Consider the following 18,007-nt stretch of genomic DNA (forward strand, 5'->3'; position numbering starts at 1 on the left):
TTAGGGCAGGGGGAATATTACGTTGGTGCGTGACAATTCATAGAGGAGATGGTTGGGGTTGTGGCCTCTGGACTGGTTGATATGAGTATCAGAGACATTCTTGCAGGGGAGTCCTTCACTCTCTCTAGGAATGAAGTAGCCCTGGGAGGGGCAGTCTCTCCAGGATCAAGGCCCCAATTATCAGAGCATCAAAAATGTGGGTAAAAAAATATGGAACATAAGAAAATATGCTCAATGCACTCTTCCAATTGACAGTGACATGAGTAAGAAATAAGCTTTTATTGGGATACGTTCCAAGATTTGGGGGTTGTTTGTTACAGTTTAGCCCCCCCCCGGCTAATGCACCTCAATTCAACTTCCTGATAAAGTTATAAGGGTTAGTGAAATCGGGGAACTCTGGCTCACGCCTCTTAGAGCATTACACCAAACCCGACTGTTTCAAATATGGGTAACACAGGGCTTATTAAAAGAGACACTGAAACCTAAGAGATATTTAACTGAACGAAAACAATGGGCCTCCAGCCCAATTCTGTTTCCAAACACCCGTGCTACGGATTTGTCAGGCAGAACACAATGTCCGAGCTTTCTCTCAAGAGGTCATTGTGTTTATTTATTTATTTATTTTTAAAGATTTTATTTATTTATTTGACAGAGAGAGACACAGAGAGAGAAGGAACACAAGCTGGGGAGTGGGAGAGGGAGAAGCAGGCTTCCCGCGGAGCAAGGAGCCCAATGCGGGGCTCGATCCCAGGACCCTGGGATCAGGACCTGAGCCGAAGGCAGTCACTTAATGACTGAGCCACCCAGGCGCCCCAAGAGGTCATTGTGTTTAAAACAAGCCCAAATAAAACAAAAAATGTTCTGAATTTGGAAACTTGGGTTTATTTTAAGTATACTACAATGGGGTTAGTAATGAGGTATTTAGATTTATAAGCTGTAGTTTCATTTGTACAAAAATCTAAAAAACTTCCAAAGTATTCCATCTTTTTAGTTTTTAGTGAACAAGCCCCATTCACTTCACCTACATGCTTCAGGGTCTTGTGAAGATCCTGCACTACCCTCTGTCTTCTCAGCAGGGGTTCCAGATGGCGGAGGCCACATGGAGTAATCACCCTCCTTTCTGTCCCATTTACCTTTTAATGTTCATCCCTAGATTGTTTCCATGGATTTCAGATCTTTTCAAATCTGGGCGCGGTAGGGTAGTGACTTGTAAAGGGGAACGAAATGTTGGCTTACTTGAAAATACAGCATTTTGTTGGGAAACTCTGTGGCTGCAATCGCACATTCTCCTGGCAGGCCCAGGCGCTACAGCTATCAAGTAGGTTCGGGCCGTATTCACTCACGCAATATGGGCTCCCTACGGAATGCTCAGAAGCCGATGGCGGCCCGGCACAGAGAACAGACTCGTTTAGCTTTTCCTTTTCAATGAATAAATAACTGAGTTTAAGAAGTTGCAGTCTCAGAGAACAATGGCAGTCTTGCCCAAACTTAGCTGAATGTGAAGCAAGGCAAGTCATTAGGATTTACATGATATAAAATAGCTAAATTTTCAGTACCAGGTACAGATCAGAAGTAGTTCAAGCTCAGATGACCCAGTAATGCCACAAGCAGAGACAAGCAGGCTACGTTTCATCTTATACATGTGCACAGTTTATAAAACTGATCTTCTAGCAGCACATTTATTAAAAAGTATAAAACAGCCTTTTCCAGAAACTTCAAAAGACCTTGCTGCTTAATTAGTGCCAATAGAATAAGTATCCATACGGTAATTTTCCTTCTGAAAAGGGGTGGGAATGATTTCCAGGGTGTGGACTGTGAAGAATCCAGAAACAAATGTTTTGAGGAATTTTTCTCTGCTGCTAAGTACATTCTCTTTCTTCTCACCCCCCTCTTAAATTTCATCAAGAAAAATCTGAAAATTTCCTTTTTTTAAGTCAAAACTGATTCTACTTTCCTTTGCCAATAACCACATTCCACTTCAAGGAGGATTACTCAAATATGCAGACTTGATTCCACCAATGGAAAACCTGAGCGGCCTGATACCAAGGGTCTTGATGAATTTCGGTCCCCGCAAAGGTGACATCTCTGGTTTTAACCTAGACTCACTTTCAGATCAAAGGGTGGGAGCTGCAGACAGGCTACAGGACTGAGCGTAATGTTGTGATGGTTGGAAGAAATCTGATTTGCTGAATTGCTTGAGTGGAAAAATTTATTTTGAAACTTGAAATGAATCATCACAAACTCCACCAGCAAAGGAGTGCTTTGAAAGGTCTATCCAAAACCACGCAAAAATAAGCAAAGCAAAATTCTTGGAACCTTTCTAAGGAATGAATGACGGGCTCACACCTTCTCAAAAATACTTCTTCCCGACAATTATGTGCCCAAAGTGAACAACACTGGTATGTAAGCCTCTAAGCCTCTCTTCACAGATAGTGGAGAGAGAAGCCCCTAGTAAAATTCACCATCTTTGTGACATAATCCACAAAGTGTGGAACAATGAAATGAAGGACTCTAGGGACCTTAGCCCATTAGGCAAAACTCCTTTAGGGCCCTGGGTGTGGGGCAGAGTCTGGAGGACACCTTCAGGTGGGACTTGGGGGTGGACAGAGATACTCCTCTGTTAGATCAGGGTCCCCCAGGCCTTGAAAGTGTCTTAGTTCCTCTCAAATCAGTGCCATGTTCCTGCATTTCTTTGGGGGTGGGGTGATACATCATTCTAAATGGTAAGTCAAAGTGTAGCAGGAACTCATCTATAGTTAAGACAGTAAATCAGCACATATAAACAAGTAATCCAATCAGCTGCCATATCCCTGTCTTCTCAAACTTGCAATCTTTCTTGATTTCCACCACTGACTTTCTTTCTCCCCCCCCCCCCCCCCCAAAAAAATTCATGCTCTTCCCAAACATTATGTGTTTTTCTACACAGCAGTCTTCCTACCTCCAACCTCTCACTGAGAAAAGTCCGCTCCCGGGTTTTCCTGATATGACCCTCACCTAACCCTAACCTCCCACCCTCCTTTCCAGCCACTCCCGACTGCAGGTGCCATTGCTGACCCAGAGGGGATGTTGGGAATATGTGAAGACATGTTCTGATCTATTACAGTTGCACAGGGATGGGGAAAGAAGGAGGGAAGGTTACCAACATTTGCTGTCCAGTGTCCTGAAATGCTCATCAGGGCGCCCTACCAAGCCTGGAATCCAGGTACCCCCCACTCCCACTTTGGGAAGTACTGCCCATGGTGTCTTCAGGTTTGTGTGCTTGCCTGGTTGGTCCAGGAATGCTCTCTCTCCCCAACTTTCCTCACATCTGTCCTGCCCCACTTGATCAGCCCCTCCTCATCTTTCAAGAACATAAATGTCACTTCCTCGGAGAAGCCTCTTCCTTGACCCACTGGACTGGGCTGTGTCCCCGCAGCACACAGCACACTGGCCATGAAGCAGTGATAGACACACCTCCTGATCATCAGCTCTGACCTTCCAGAAGCTGCCGGGGGGTGGGGGGAGAGGCAGAATTTTGATGTGTGCACTCTCAGGGTCTGGCACATCGCAGATATGCTGTGATTCTGCTAAATCAAGAGGTTCTAAAAACATGCTCCCTCCTCTTCAAGCACATTCCCATTTCCTGGGTGTAACTCTCCTTACACGCTCCCTGCAATACCCGGAGACACAACTAGTGTTCTTGCCTCTAGTTCTCCTTCTACCATTCACCTTATCAGACATGATACATTCATTCCCCCAAATGCCTCTGATCATGGTAGTCTCCTTGATCTAAAACCTAGGCTGGGGGCATCTGGGTGGCTCCGATAGTTAAGCATCTGCCTTCCGCTCAGGTCATGATCTCCAGGTCCCGGGATCAAGCTCCGCATCGGGCTCCCTGCTTGGCGGGGAGCCTGCTTCTCCCTCTCCCTCTACTGTTCTCTTCACCTAACTCTTCACCTAACATCTTAAGTCCTGACCTCTTAACCTCACATTCAAAACCCTGTGCTGTCCAGCTTTCACCCACCTTCTCAAACCTCTTCCTGTCTTCCACCCTTGCAGGGATCAACTCCTCGCAGCTTTCCACATCTACCCTGATATTCCCCACTTTGTTTGGCTCTTCCTTCCATTCTTACACATCTCGATCCTACTTGGACTTCCAGGCTAAGCCTGGATATTACCTATTCTCTTAAGTTATTATTATCCCAGATGAAAAGCAGTTTTCTCTCAGCCCTCTGAAATCCCACAGCACATTATCTGTATTTTACTTGAGGCAATTATTTTCTACTTTGTACTAGAAGTTTCCATGCATGAATCTAGTTTCCCTACCAGACCACAAACTCTTTGACAGTAAGACCCACATTGATTCATTCACTTTTCACCCTTAGAATCCACAGTCCCTTAGACATAAATATTACATGAATAAGGTTAATGAGCAATGATGCAATCATCTTTGCTATGCATTAATAGTGAGAATTTAGAAATTAATTCTAAAATATTCATTTGCTGGAGGAAGCCAACTAATGAACAAGCACACCAATGGCCTTCTATAATTCTCTGCCAAATATAATTAATATTTGCAATTTATTTCATCTTACACATTTTTACTCAATAGGTTAATGTTTACAACATAATTAAAAGAAAATCTCTATGCCAAAGGCTTAATACATACAATGAAATAATGGCATTGATGATGATAGTGATGATAATACAAACTGGAAAAACTCATCCTATGGGCTGGCTACTAGGCAAATTGCCAAATTTGAGGGACATGGATAACGGTGGCAGAAATGGACTTGAAATTCACTTGGTGTTATCTCTCAGGTAAATTAGTAACTTTTGGGAGTCTTTCTGCTTTTAAACACAGGATATTTCAGGTGAATGAACAGATTTACATAGTGGCATCTAGGGAGACTGTAGCAATTCCACCATAAACAACAAGCTGCAATTTCAAAGCGCATAATCCTAACTCCAGGATTGGAAAACCATTTCCTCTACTGCAGAATGGACCACATTAGTAGCAATTCAATGACCATCTTATAAATCTTCTGAGAGTCCAAAGGCAAGCACTTTGGAGTTAGGACCAGAGTGCAATGTCTAGATAAGAAGGGTAAAGGGCCTGGAGATGGTACTTGTGGTCCAGTCCATGCTGGTCCCTGTGTCTTCCTAAGTATGGGCTCAGGGATAAGAGGACAGCTGTCCAAATTGTTCTTAAGCTCATCAGACAAATTGCTTCCCATCCCCAGTCCATCCTGCTACAGTGATGGCAGCTTATATCACCAAACTGGCAAAGCTTCTAAAACAAACCACATTCAACACTCTTCTATTTGTAGTCCCTACTCACTCAAAATAAATAAAAATCCACATTGAGCAAAGATGAATCACAGGAAAGCTTTAGAGTTCAAAGGACATGATTTTGCTAGAATGGCCCATGTTGTGGCGGGGGGGGGGGGGCGCGGTTAGAAGCAGAACATTTTATTTCTTGATCTAGAGACTTAGGGACCCTTGAAGGAAAAGGAGGTCGGATGAAACTCAAAGAACAGGTCATAGGGTGTAATAAATTGGCTGTGCATGCATTTTCTCTGTCGGTATTTAATAGGTTAAAGAATATCAGTGAGGATGAATCATTTCTGTTTGAAGCACAAAACAGATTGACACAGAAACAAAAAGGCTTGGAAGCTTTATATTCTCTGGTTCTCTGAACAATAAAAGGCCTTGTCTAGTCAACATTTGGAGTAATTTTTCCCAAGGGGATTATTACTATTTGAGAGGGATGAAAGAGTAGCATTCTCATGATCCATTTCCCTTTTCTGAGACGAAAAGATGCGTCTCTTTAGGAGGCAACGTTTTGGGTGTATTCAGGAGTGTGAGCAAATATGGGCAGCCATGTTTCTCACACGTCCTCTTCCAGCTGGAGGAAAGACTAAAACCAGCGGAGAGAATCAGGCCTCAAAATTTAAAAGGTTGCTTGAAAAGTGTATGTCAAGGAAAGGAGACTTTTTCAAGAAACTAGGTGTAAGGTTAGACTCTCACAAGATTTGAGTGCTTCTGCATAGAGGTATGTGAGGTTGGAAAATGAAAGCCCAAGAAATTAACAGAAAATGTCAAACTCGTGGACGAGAGGCATCGATGTTTCATTATAGTACAGTGCTTTGCTTCAAGATCCTCGACTCAAACAGTTATTAAAAATACAGTTTAGAATTTCTAGCATTTAAACTCTCCAGGCAACTGGAAAGAAAATGGGCTCTCAGAGCCAGAATGGATGAAACCTACAAGCTATAAACTGAGCCCGAGCTCTCATTAGATTTTAGGTATGTTTTTCTTCTAAAACGTGTTCTTGTGATCTCTCGGTCTGCAGAACTGGGAAAAAAAAATTGTGAACAACTGGCACCAGAGGGACTGCAGAGCTACTTGCTGACAGTTGAGATCATGAAGCCGTTACCATGCTCCAGCGCTTTCATGGGAAACCAGAAGAGGATGAGGGAGTGGACCAAGGCGTTGATGCAGTGACCCCAGAAAACCTAAGGGAAAACAAACCAAGGGAGTCAGGAGCTGCCCACAACTCTTGACCTCTGTGCAACTCAACAAACGCCTCATTGTGAAGGATACTGGCAGTGGGCTGTGTCGCTCCAGAAGTAGCGTATTATTCTTGAAGTTAAAAAAATACCGATTTCCTCATTTTTACATACAAATGACTGGACTGTCTCCAGATAATATTACCTTGCTGCAAAGACCTAAATATATATGCACATATACATGGACCAATATACAATCTGTCCACATCCAAAAAATGAATTATAATCCTTTTTTTTTTTAGGATCATAAAAAGACAACAGACTTTTACAATCATCTAGAAAGAGAAAGGTATTAGGTCAAAATTGTTAACAAGAGACAGGAACTGGGGACTTTTTGAAAGCATTAAAAACACTTTAAATATAGATTCCAACCCTCTTTTGTTTTGCTTCTTAAAATCCCTCCCGAGCTACTTGTTAATTTCTAGGAGTTTGGTTAATATCATGCACATTTAAAAATTCTCTTTAACACTTCAAAGGTCAAACAAAAGAACACAAAGTTTAGTTTCTTCTAAATTAAGGTTTCACAAATGCATTTCAATGATCTTTTTAACTACTGAGATGACAGAACTATTATACTAAAGCCAGCTTGAATTTATTTTAAAAATCTAGATTGTTCTGGGGATTGTCATATAGTTTGATCCTAAGTAGTGGTGGGGAAACAGAAAAATGAAAAAAATTGTAAGACAACGGGATTTTCCCATTTTTAAATGTTCATTTTTTTTCTTCCTTCTCCCTAACCTCTTCACCTGTGCCTTCAAAAAACAAACAAACAAACAAACAAACAAAAACTCCGAAGTGTCTGCAAATAAGTCTCAGAGCATTCTCAGCTCTACTACCTTTTAAGTAGCTCCATTCCCAACTTACTTCCCATCTTACAGGGCCTTTGAACTCAAGCTCTGTAAAAAACAGATTTATAAAAAGAATGCAGAACCAAAAGGCCCTGCTTCCCATTGATAAAATCATAGTAAACAGGGACTGATACAATTATTCATCCGAGTCTTCCTGTGTATGGAAGACACTAGGACCAATAGGATCCATTTTATTTTTTCCAGGCTTGGATGTGCCTGTTATGCTTTCCTCAAAATAAGGCAGCTCTCAAAGAAGACTATCAGTAGTACCTGGCTCAAAACAAAAGCTTCAGAGATTGTTCTCTTATGGAGGACTCCCCTTGGCATCCTTACCGAGGTCCTGGGGGTTACCCAAGCAAATCATGCACACAACCGGTGCCCAGTAATTTCACTGACCTCTGTTAAAAGGTTTCAGTGAACCTCTGTTTCAACTTCCTAATCTTCCCTCCTGCACAAACATCTAAGACAGAAACATGGTAATACAGGCGACCTGCTCCAAGCCAGGCACATGTCTTCCCTCCTGGCTGGTGGCCCTCAACCATTCTGCCAGTTAGCTATGACTGGCAGACCCCAGGATGTCCCCTTTGCCCATCCTGACTGCAGAATCCTGGCAACACCTAACCCAGCTTCTGCTTGGCCCTTCGCAGGATTATTTATACCTTTCAGGTCTAGGGGCTTTCTCTCTTCTGATTCTCCAGTCTGAAAAAAAAGATACCTATGACTGACTTGATTCCTGTGTTGACATCTGGCCAATACCTTTCAGGTCTAGGGGCTTTCTCTCTTCTGATTCTCCAGTCTGAAAAAAAAGATACCTATGACTGACTTGATTCCTGTGTTGACATCTGGCCAATTTTTCTCACTAGCTAAAGAAACATTTTCTTTTAAAGGAAAAACCAAGCCACAGTGGCGAGAAGGCTCTGTTAGGCAAGCTCCCAGCCCACCTCAATGCAGGGTTTTATGAAGGGTAAGGGGAGCCTCTGTAGCTGATCCTAAAGGCCCCGGGGCCATGGGTGCTGCTGGCCACACGTGGAAAAGAGGAAAGGAGTCAACAAACAGGAACTGAACTTGCAGCACGGAAGCTTCCTTTCCGAGCTGGCATCTTGAATTCACTGGCTTGCTACACTGGCAGAGGGCGGGGGTCTCACCTCTTCTCGAATGTTCTCTCTAATGCATTAGCTCTCTCACAGGCAGATAACTAGAGCTGGAAGACATACAGCAGTGCTTAGGCCCTTCTGAGGTGACAATTCTGCAATAATACTGTGTACCTTTGTGTTGAAGCCTTCCGCATTCTGGGTGATTTTGTAGAGCTGTGGGAACCTGAGCATGCTCTCCTGGGTGCAAGACCTCTCGAAGATTCCCAGAGTGAAGGGTGGTAGTGCGGTGAAAATCTGTATGGAGAACAATGAGCCATTAAAAGAGGACATTCCGATTCACCTGGCTTAGGTGTTTCCGTTCTGTGGAATGATGACTTAATTTTAAGTCAAGTCCAAACCTGAGATTCAATGATTCACAACTCCCCAGACACCCTCCAAAGAAAGTGCATGAAAGACCGTTTTTAATTGTTAATCAGCATAAAATGAATCCACTGGACATTAAAAACAACACCATAAATATCTGATTAGCTAAGAAATCATGTTAAATTAACAACTACCTTCCTTTGCCAAATGAGCAGTGATTTAGGTGGCTTTGTGAAGTGTCGTGCTTCCCGTGAGCATCGGCTGAGGCACAACTTTACAACTTCCCATCCTGATCTTATACTCAGGTTTCAGGAAGCACGATGTGCTTCATCCATTTATTCATCTGACAGACATTTATTGGGAATGAATTATGGGCCAGACACTGTGATAAGCACCAGGAATAGGTACGGAGATTTAAAGACAGAAGAAGAAGGAAAAGAAGCAGGTCCCTGACCTCCAGGAACTCTGTCTACTGCAGAGGTGGAGATGGACAGCCAGCAGCAGGCATATAAATAAACACAGAAAACACAGCACTCTGCAAAACTCATGGAGGAGAGGATGGAGAAGGAGAAGGGAGAGTCAAGAAAGGACTCTGGGACCAGAGTGCCTGACCTGTAAGGTACTGGACCTAGGGGATTTGGCAGGAGGAAACGGGATGAAGGGGAGAGGGGCACAGAAGGAAGGACTCCCCTGAAACAGGCACCCCTCATAAAGCTTCAGGTCTGAACACATGTGGTACGTTTGGGGGTGGGGGTTGGACTTCTAAGACATCCAGGGTGCTGGCTGGCTGAGGACAGGGCACAAGACAGGGCTGGGAAGGAGACCGCAAGCTCCCATGACAATGAGTTTCTTGGGCAGAAGGTGCCTTCTGAGACTTTTAACTTTACCTGTAATCTACAGGAGGCGGACACACTCATATTTGTGTTTTGGAAAAAGAAAGCCAGATCCTGAGGAAAAGGTTTGGAATAAAGACATCATTCCAGCCCAGAGGGCACAGCAGTCCTGCAGGCCATTCTCTTACTTGGTTCTGGGAATGGCTCACAGACTGGGTCACTCACTGCTAAGCATCAGCATCGAGCAAATCCATACCCGCAGACCCAGCAAGCCCTCAAGCCCGTGGGAACTGGACGTGTGCCTCTGAGAACACTATGTACACCAGTTATTGGGAGCCTGAGTCCAGATAAATAAGCCTTTTCTAAATCTCTTACGATAAAGCAATCAGCGATATGGTGGAGGAAGGCCAATAAAACTTGCAGGCTCCTCTTTCACCCTGGAGCAGAAAGGAAAACAGCCCTGGGATGTCAGTGTTCTCCAGATTTCAAGGATAAAAGGCAAGAGTGGTCGTACTCATCTCTTTCACAGGAATACAAGTTGTCTGTTTAAGGGAGGTGCTCCTAACAGACATCTCAGAAGCTTTGCACACTCTTAGTACATCAACTCACCCTTGTGGTTTTGCTTAAATGTGCTATCATGCACACTTGATACTGCCATCTTATTTGTTTGTTTGTTTGTTTTTCTTTTTTACTTGACTTTCTACCCACTTCAAAGAGTACTACCCTTCACCAATGGCCAACTACCCGGTAGGGCCTACGATATTTTCACCCTGCTTACAACATACCACGTACACATACATATACTGTTTGGGGATCATTCTTTGTTGTTACAGAAACCAGACATTATTACACATTTTTCTTCATCATATTTCTCTCACAAAACAATGCACTATGGGATGCCCTTCAAGTCCCCTGGGCTTGACACTATGCAATCTTTCTCATGCCTACATAGTAATTCATAGTATGAATGCACCGTATTTTTTAAGCTATTCACCTACAGATAGGCATTCATTTCTTTCCACTTCTTTGTTCCACAAACATTATATAAAAAACATCTACAATATATTATAATATATATACTTTATCTTTTATTTCTATGGGAAAGTTTCTCAGAAACAGGGTGGTGGGGTAAAAAGATACATTTATTGTAAATTTTATAAGATGCTGCTTGGTTGCTTTCACAAGAGGTTTACCTTTCCCTTCACAAAGGACAACAGTAATCTTGTCCCTGCTTCCCTATCAGCAATGGGTGTTATATTTAATATTCTCCAGACTAAAAATTTGGATATATTAACTCTTACTTTAAAAAATTTACATTTCTGGGGCACCTGGGTGGTGCAGTTGGTTGATCGTCCAACTCTTGGTTTTAGTTCAGTTTGTGATCTCAGGGTCCTGGGATTGAGCCCCGAGTCGGGCTCTGTGCTCAGCGCGGAGTTTGCTTAGAGTTTCTCTATTTCTCTCTCCCTCTGCCTCTCCACCCCCTGTACTTGCTTGTCCTCTCTCTCCCTCCCTCTAAAATAAATAAATAAATCTTTAAAAAATTTACATTTCCCTGACAATCGGTGCGTTTGAGTATGTTTTTATTTGTTGGACATTTGGACTTGCAATTTTGTGAATGGTCTAGTCAGGTCCTTTGTCTGTTTTCTATTTGTGGTTTATCCACTTTTCTAAAGGTTCTTGGAGTATAACAGATATCCATTCTGTCTTTATATTATAAAGTTTCATCCAAATGCACTCTGTCTCCTGACTTTCTTTTTTTTTTTTTTAGATTATTTATTTATTTATTTGAGACAGACAGAATGAGAGACAGAGAGCATGAGAGGGAGGAGGGTCAGAGGGAGAAGCAGACTCCCTGCCGAGCAGGGAGCCCGATGCGGGACTCGATCCCGGGACTCCAGGATCATGACCTGAGGCGAAGGCAGTCGCTTAACCAACTGAGCCACCCAGGCGCCCTGTCTCCTGACTTTCTTTATGGTTTCTCCTGCCGTATAAAAGCGTTTAATTTTTATATGGTCAAGAATAGCTTTGAGAGTCCAATTATGGTTATGAAAGTTTTCAGGAGTTTCTTGCAGGAAGCTTACAGTTTCCATTTTTCACATGTAAGCCTTAACATATCTGAATTTATTTATCTATGTGGTATAAGATAGAAGTCTAATTTTATTTTTTTCCAAATAAAGAGCCAGTTGTTAGAACACAATTAATCCAAACATTTCCCATTAACCTAAAATAGCACCTTTGACATTTATTAAATTCTTACATACTACAGATCTGGAATCCAAAACTGGAATTTACTTCTGGATTCCCTAACTTATTAGTCCAGTTTCATGTCAGCATCACACTGACTTGGTTACAACAGGTTTGTAGTATAGATTGATGTTTAGTAGAGAGAAGTTGACCCTTACAATTGTTCTTTTTTGTACTTTACATCTTTATTCTCAGGTATGTGTTAATTCCATTTATACTTCAATATCATTTCATGCAACTCCCTCCCCCCCCCACCAAACAATCACTGGGATTCTATTTGGAATACATAAATTTATATATCAATTTAGAGGAGTTTTTTTTATGATACCATCTTCTCACACAAAAGAAAGCCTTTCTATTTGTTCAACTCTATTTTGTATACTTCAATAAGATTTTGGATTTTTTTTTTTCTATTTGGTACTGTAAAAATTATTCCTATGCAATGTATATGAAAGTAATTATTATACCTTTGCATTTCTAAGTGCTCATTGCTAGAGTTAAAAAAAAAAAAGCTATTGATGGGCGCCTGGGTGGCTCAGTTGGTTAAGCGACTGCCTTCGGCTCAGGTCATGATCCTGGACTCCCGGGATCGAGTCCCACATCGGGCTCCCTGCTCAGCTGGGGGTCTGCTTCTCCCTCTGACCCTCTTCCCTCTCGTGCTCTCTGTCTCTCATTCTCTCTCTCTCAAATAAATAAATAAAATCTTTAATTAAAAAAAAGCTATTGATTGCTAGGATAGAAAAAAGCTATTGGTCCTTATATATTTATTATGGATCTAGTCGCCTTATAAATTCTCTTATAATTCTAGTATTTCTTTACTGGTACCTTTTGGGTTTTCTGATATACAGCCATTTATGAACACATTTAAAAGGCCACTTTTTGTGTGCATATTTGTATAAGCACAGAAATCATTTTCTTCTAGTGTTTGAAATAGTTAATTTTCTTGGCAGGTGCTGAAAATTCTAAAAACAATGCTGAATTATATAGTGATTTCAGGCATCCCTGACTAATTTCTTATTTAAAATGAAATCATTTAAGAATTTTGCCATTTATGGCAATATGCTACTGTTTTTTGGGTTTTTTTTGTTTTTTTATAAATAGTCTAGATTATAGTTAATTGGCTTCTTTCTTTCCTATTTTACTTACAGTTCTTATTTTGGGAATGGCAGCTGACTTGCCTCAAATACTTTCTCAGCAACCACTGATGAGATCAGGTTTTTCTTTTTTCTTTCATTGATATAATGATATTTAGAAATATTTAAAAAGTGTGAACATCCTATATTCCTGAAATAAGCCCTACTTGGTCAAATATTTTACTCTTTTGATACATTGTTGAACTCTATTTGCTGCTATTTTATTTAGAGTTTTTATAATACTGTTTACAAGTGAGGCTGGCTCACATTTTCTTCAAATTATTCTGACTTGATAAGATTAAAAGGGATAAATTTTTGAAACAGTTTAAAACACATTAAGAGTTATCCCTTAATAAAATGAGGATGAAATCTAACTGAAATCCATCTGATCATGGTGGTTCTAGTAACCATAAAATAAAATGATGGAGAAATTTGATTATGGATATAATGAGAATCCAATGGGATGACACTCATTCATTATTCTGAGGGATTTAAGAGTTTCAAGTCAGTTTTAATGCTATTTAATCTGCTATGAGAAATGATGACTCGCTACTTTAGCTGGTCTGGGGAATCAAATATAAATATAAAGAGTAAATACAGAAGAAGAAAAAGCAAGACAAGCAAGACAGAAATGCTGTTTGGAGAAAATGGTAAGAGGAAATCCAGCCCAGAAGAGGGGTCACTAGTGAACATCTCAGATGTCCCAAACTGCCTCTTATACCATACTGTACTCTGTGCAGTGCAGCTGGAGTGGGAAAAACCCACTAAATAGGCATTATTGGAACAGCAATGGCAAAACTGGAATATGGACTGATATGGATCAGATAATAGTATTGTATCCATGCTTAATTTTAGACTTCAATCATTATACTGCGGTTATATAAGTCTGTGGCCTTAGCATCTGTGCACCAAAGTAAGGGGGCCTGATGTCTTCAGTTATTTTCAAGTGGTTTAGAAATGAGTGTGTTGGTGTGTGTGTACCACGAGTGCCCGTGGGGGGTGTGCACACACATGCATGTGTGCAGACAATGCAAATGAGGACAAAATGCTAGTAACTGAGGAATCTAATACAGGAGTTCTTCGTACACTTTTTGCAGTATTTCTCTGAGTTTCAATTTATTTCAAACAAAATTTACCAAAATAATTTCTACAGAGACAGACTTCCATGTTCTCAAAAGGTTTGGCCCTTCCAGCATGACTGACTTCTGGAGGCCAACACCTTTCTGAGACCACTTCACAGATCCTTGACTGTCCCAACACTGCCACCACTGGTTGGTGACCCACTCTAACACCTGTATTGTGGACCTGTAGTGACATGGGCCACTTCACCTGGAAATTCACTTCTCTCCTGCAATACTCTCTTTTCTATAGTCTGGGGGACACAAAGAGCACACCACACATTCCCAACTCTAGGGATCAAAGGTCATCATGGGTCCGAAACTTTCATATGCACAACCATTCCTAAAAAAAATGTGTTTAACATTTTGTTTTGTTTCTCAGTATCTCTGAGAAACTCTGATGGGGCTTAGGAATCTGCATCTTCAAACGAATCCTGGTTACTCTAATGCAAGTGGCGTGTGGACCCTATTTTGACCAATGCTGTCCTATAGCCTATCAGCATCTTACACATAGCAGGCCCTCAATACAAGTTTGTTGGATTAATTTCAATTGCCCAAGGCTGCAGAGAGCTAAGAAAAGAATCCGGCTGTCATGCCTGAGCACAAAAGTAGGGCTCGCTTCCATGCCTCGTGTGACCAGGTGACTTGTATTCCAGTCCTTAGCTCTAAAGCACAGTCTCACAGGTCTCAGCTTCCTATTTATAAATATGTGTATGGGTATGGCTTTGGCCCTTTCTGGCACTAAATCATTATGGAGCAGTCAGCATAATTTTAATCTACTCAAAACAGTTTTAAGTTCTGCAAAGTTAACAATCTGTCCGAGGGGAGGTCCTTGAGCCTCTATCCATGTGGTAAGTGAGTTAGAGTAGTTGTTAGGGCACAGGTGATGAACAGGCATTGATTCAGCCCTGCTCTCACCACGGTCACCTTTGTCTTTCGAGCCTGAGTATTAGTAACAAATGTGCTAGTGTACAGTTCCTAACTGACCAATGCTGTTTAAACTCAAGATCTGAACTCAGGCTCAGCGGTAGCTTAGTCTATCTATTTGAGCCTCTTCACTTGTCAAGCTACATAGGGCTGGGGCAACCTGTCATATGCAGCATTCTATACCCAGCACCTAGCATGGTAGCTACTAAAAAAGAAAAAGACTGAGTGGACAGATGACTTGAACATCCAGCCACAAACGTATACACAAACTGTAAATATTTATAGCACCACGATGTATACCGTATGTCTGGTAACTGCCATCTGTAACTACCTGTGATGGCTGCTTCTGACTATAAACTCCCACAGGGCAGGCAATGTCAGAGTTAGTGTCCAAAGGACATGGGAAAGTGCAACTCAAAATGTTGCATGCTGGGGTCTCTAAAGCACCAGGCTATGAGCCCCTTAGTTCTCACTGCCAAACAAAAAGCTAAGTAGCTACACTTTGTCATTTTTGGCTTGTAGTTCATATTTATTTCTAGCTTTTGAATCCACGATAGTGAAGTAACGAAAAAAGAACTCTAAAATCATGCAAAATACAAAACAAGCTGATTACCATTCACCATGGGAGCTGGAAGTCAGCATTCATTATTTTAGCACTAGCAGTAGAAGAAAACATTCTTCTGCAAGGACAGATACTCTTTTAAGAAGGACAAAAAGGACACTAGATTACGTGCTATATATGCGTGTCTATGTTTAGGAATTCAGATATAAAATTATGAAGTGGAATAGGTTGAGATGTAGCTCAGAAATTTTTACTTGAGCTAAAAACATGGAAATGTTGTGCAGGCATTTAGTAAGGAGGTAACAAGGGTCTATTATCAAGATATATGGGTTAATAATTTCATGGGGTTATTCAAGAATGATCTGCTATGATTGAAACCATGTGTGGAGAGCTTGGGCTTCTGCAGGATGTGTCCCAGCAACAAAGGCTCTAAAGATGTATTTGTGCTGCCTGCTATGTATACAGATGATTGACTTAGATACACTTCCCAGACATAAACAGTAAAGGAATGTCACTGAAGTTCTGCATGCTATCTGATAGAGATGGAGAATGCTTACCACATTGTACAAGCCGATGCACCAACGTTCAAATAAAATCTGCCCAGAAAATCCATTAACAAAGGCGAACCAAAGCTGAAAGAGAAGAAAGTTCAAGAAGTTTTATATCAATATTGACCTAAATGTTTCCATTCACTGAAGAAGTAGCGGGGGAATGCGGACCACCAGCTGGACACAGCTGCTGAGGGAGAAAGAGCCACAGGACGTGGCGGTCATTCTTTCATAAAATATAAGGTCCCAATATCACATGTACTGATACTTTAAGGGAAATTTATACTGAACACATACATCAACTTGGTAATGTGCACATATTTACAGAAAAGCACCTTATGTTTAATTTATATCAAATATGTTTTGTGGCAATGCTTTCTCACTGACTGGAAGAGTCTCAAATTCATGCTCTTTTTCCCTATAAAGTTGATTTGGTAAATATGCTTGATCCTTGTAGGACTTTCAAACAGATAAAAACCATAAATAAAAAACAATAGAAACTCCTTTATTGGTCATTTGTGTGCTTAGCTCATAAAATATCAACCTCCCCCCCCCCCTTTAATCGGATGTCCACCACTTCAGCCAAGGTCAAAACACAGTAATATGGAAGGAACATGCTCAAGTCATCTTCAGGAGTAACATGGGATGTATAAATAAATAAAATGTAGACGATTATTTAGGTCTTCAAGTGGACTATAATTCTAATTGATTAAGCAAGACTGACATAAAAAACAACTGTGGAGCAAAATGTCAGGGAATAAAAATATTTTAGAGAAGGAGCCATCAGGCAGGCATAATTAGGAGAAGATGTGGGGCAGTAAGAGTGCATTAGAAGAGGGGCGAGCCATCACGAGGCTGGCCAAAAACCTGGTTTAGAAGGACGCGAATATGGATAAATGAAATAGAAAATGCCGCTGCTTAAAAGTCATCTAAATTTATGGGACACAACAGGATTCCAGTGATTTGGAGGTAGATTTTAAAGCATCCCGTGTAAATCATAGAATCCACCTAAGTGGTAAAAACCATGACAGACTGAATCTGTTACTAGAGTAGAACTACAATGGCAACACAGAACAGCTACCCCGTGATAATAAGAGTTGAGGTCAACTCTGCTATTGAAATTTTACTGAGTCAGATTTTTCCAAATCAGTTTCTTAAATCCACCAGACTAAGCTTCTTGCAAAAGGAACCGTTCCCTACACTGCACAACTGTACTGAGCGTGATACCTAGTACAAAGGACTCACCGAGCCCCAGTGGGATCAAATGAAATACACCTCAATTCAATTGCCAGATGAAGTTTTCTTAAGCACAGCTTTCATTATCTCATCCCCTGGTTCAAAAAACTACTATGGATCTCTCCTAAACCTAAGATAAGCTTGCTGACCTTCAAAAATCCTTCTACACGCCAACTCACTCTTAAATCCAACTGTCTCCTGAGAGGTCCCCATGAGGCGTGGCTGTTCACTCAGCCAAGAAATATTGATGGGGGACTAAGAATCAGAAGTTTGTGCTGTGTTCTGCACTCCAAATATTTTTTACAACACCTGTTCAAATATTAGCTGTCCCTAAAACAACATTTCCAATTGCACTGCTTTCTAACCACTGGAGGCCTTGACAATCAATGCTTCAACCAAGCTTTTAGTGCAATGAGAGCCTGGATCCACATCTGCCTCAAGCATATTTGTAAATTGTTTCAAGAGTTGTAACTTTATTTCCCCAAGATTGTGTTATACTTCTATATTCTCCTATTCAAACAAGTGAGCGAACACTGATAAATATCTAGTG

General features: G+C 41.3%; 1 protein-coding gene across 1 annotated transcript in view; it reads right to left on the minus strand.

The window, feature by feature from the left end:
* The window catches only part of LOC110570256 (phospholipid-transporting ATPase IB), a 599,207-nt gene that overhangs the window by 165,666 nt on the left and 415,534 nt on the right, over nucleotides 1-18,007 (minus strand). Inside the window, exons 28-30 of the mRNA XM_021678237.1 lie at nucleotides 16,231-16,305; nucleotides 8,665-8,787; nucleotides 6,419-6,497 (exon numbers count right to left, since the gene is read on the minus strand). Of these exons, the coding sequence (XP_021533912.1) occupies nucleotides 6,419-6,497; nucleotides 8,665-8,787; nucleotides 16,231-16,305 (277 nt within the window). The remainder of the gene's footprint in view (nucleotides 1-6,418; nucleotides 6,498-8,664; nucleotides 8,788-16,230; nucleotides 16,306-18,007) is intronic.

This window comes from Neomonachus schauinslandi, chromosome 3 (assembly GCF_002201575.2).
Source record: "Neomonachus schauinslandi chromosome 3, ASM220157v2, whole genome shotgun sequence".
Taxonomy (NCBI): Eukaryota; Metazoa; Chordata; class Mammalia; order Carnivora; family Phocidae; genus Neomonachus; species Neomonachus schauinslandi.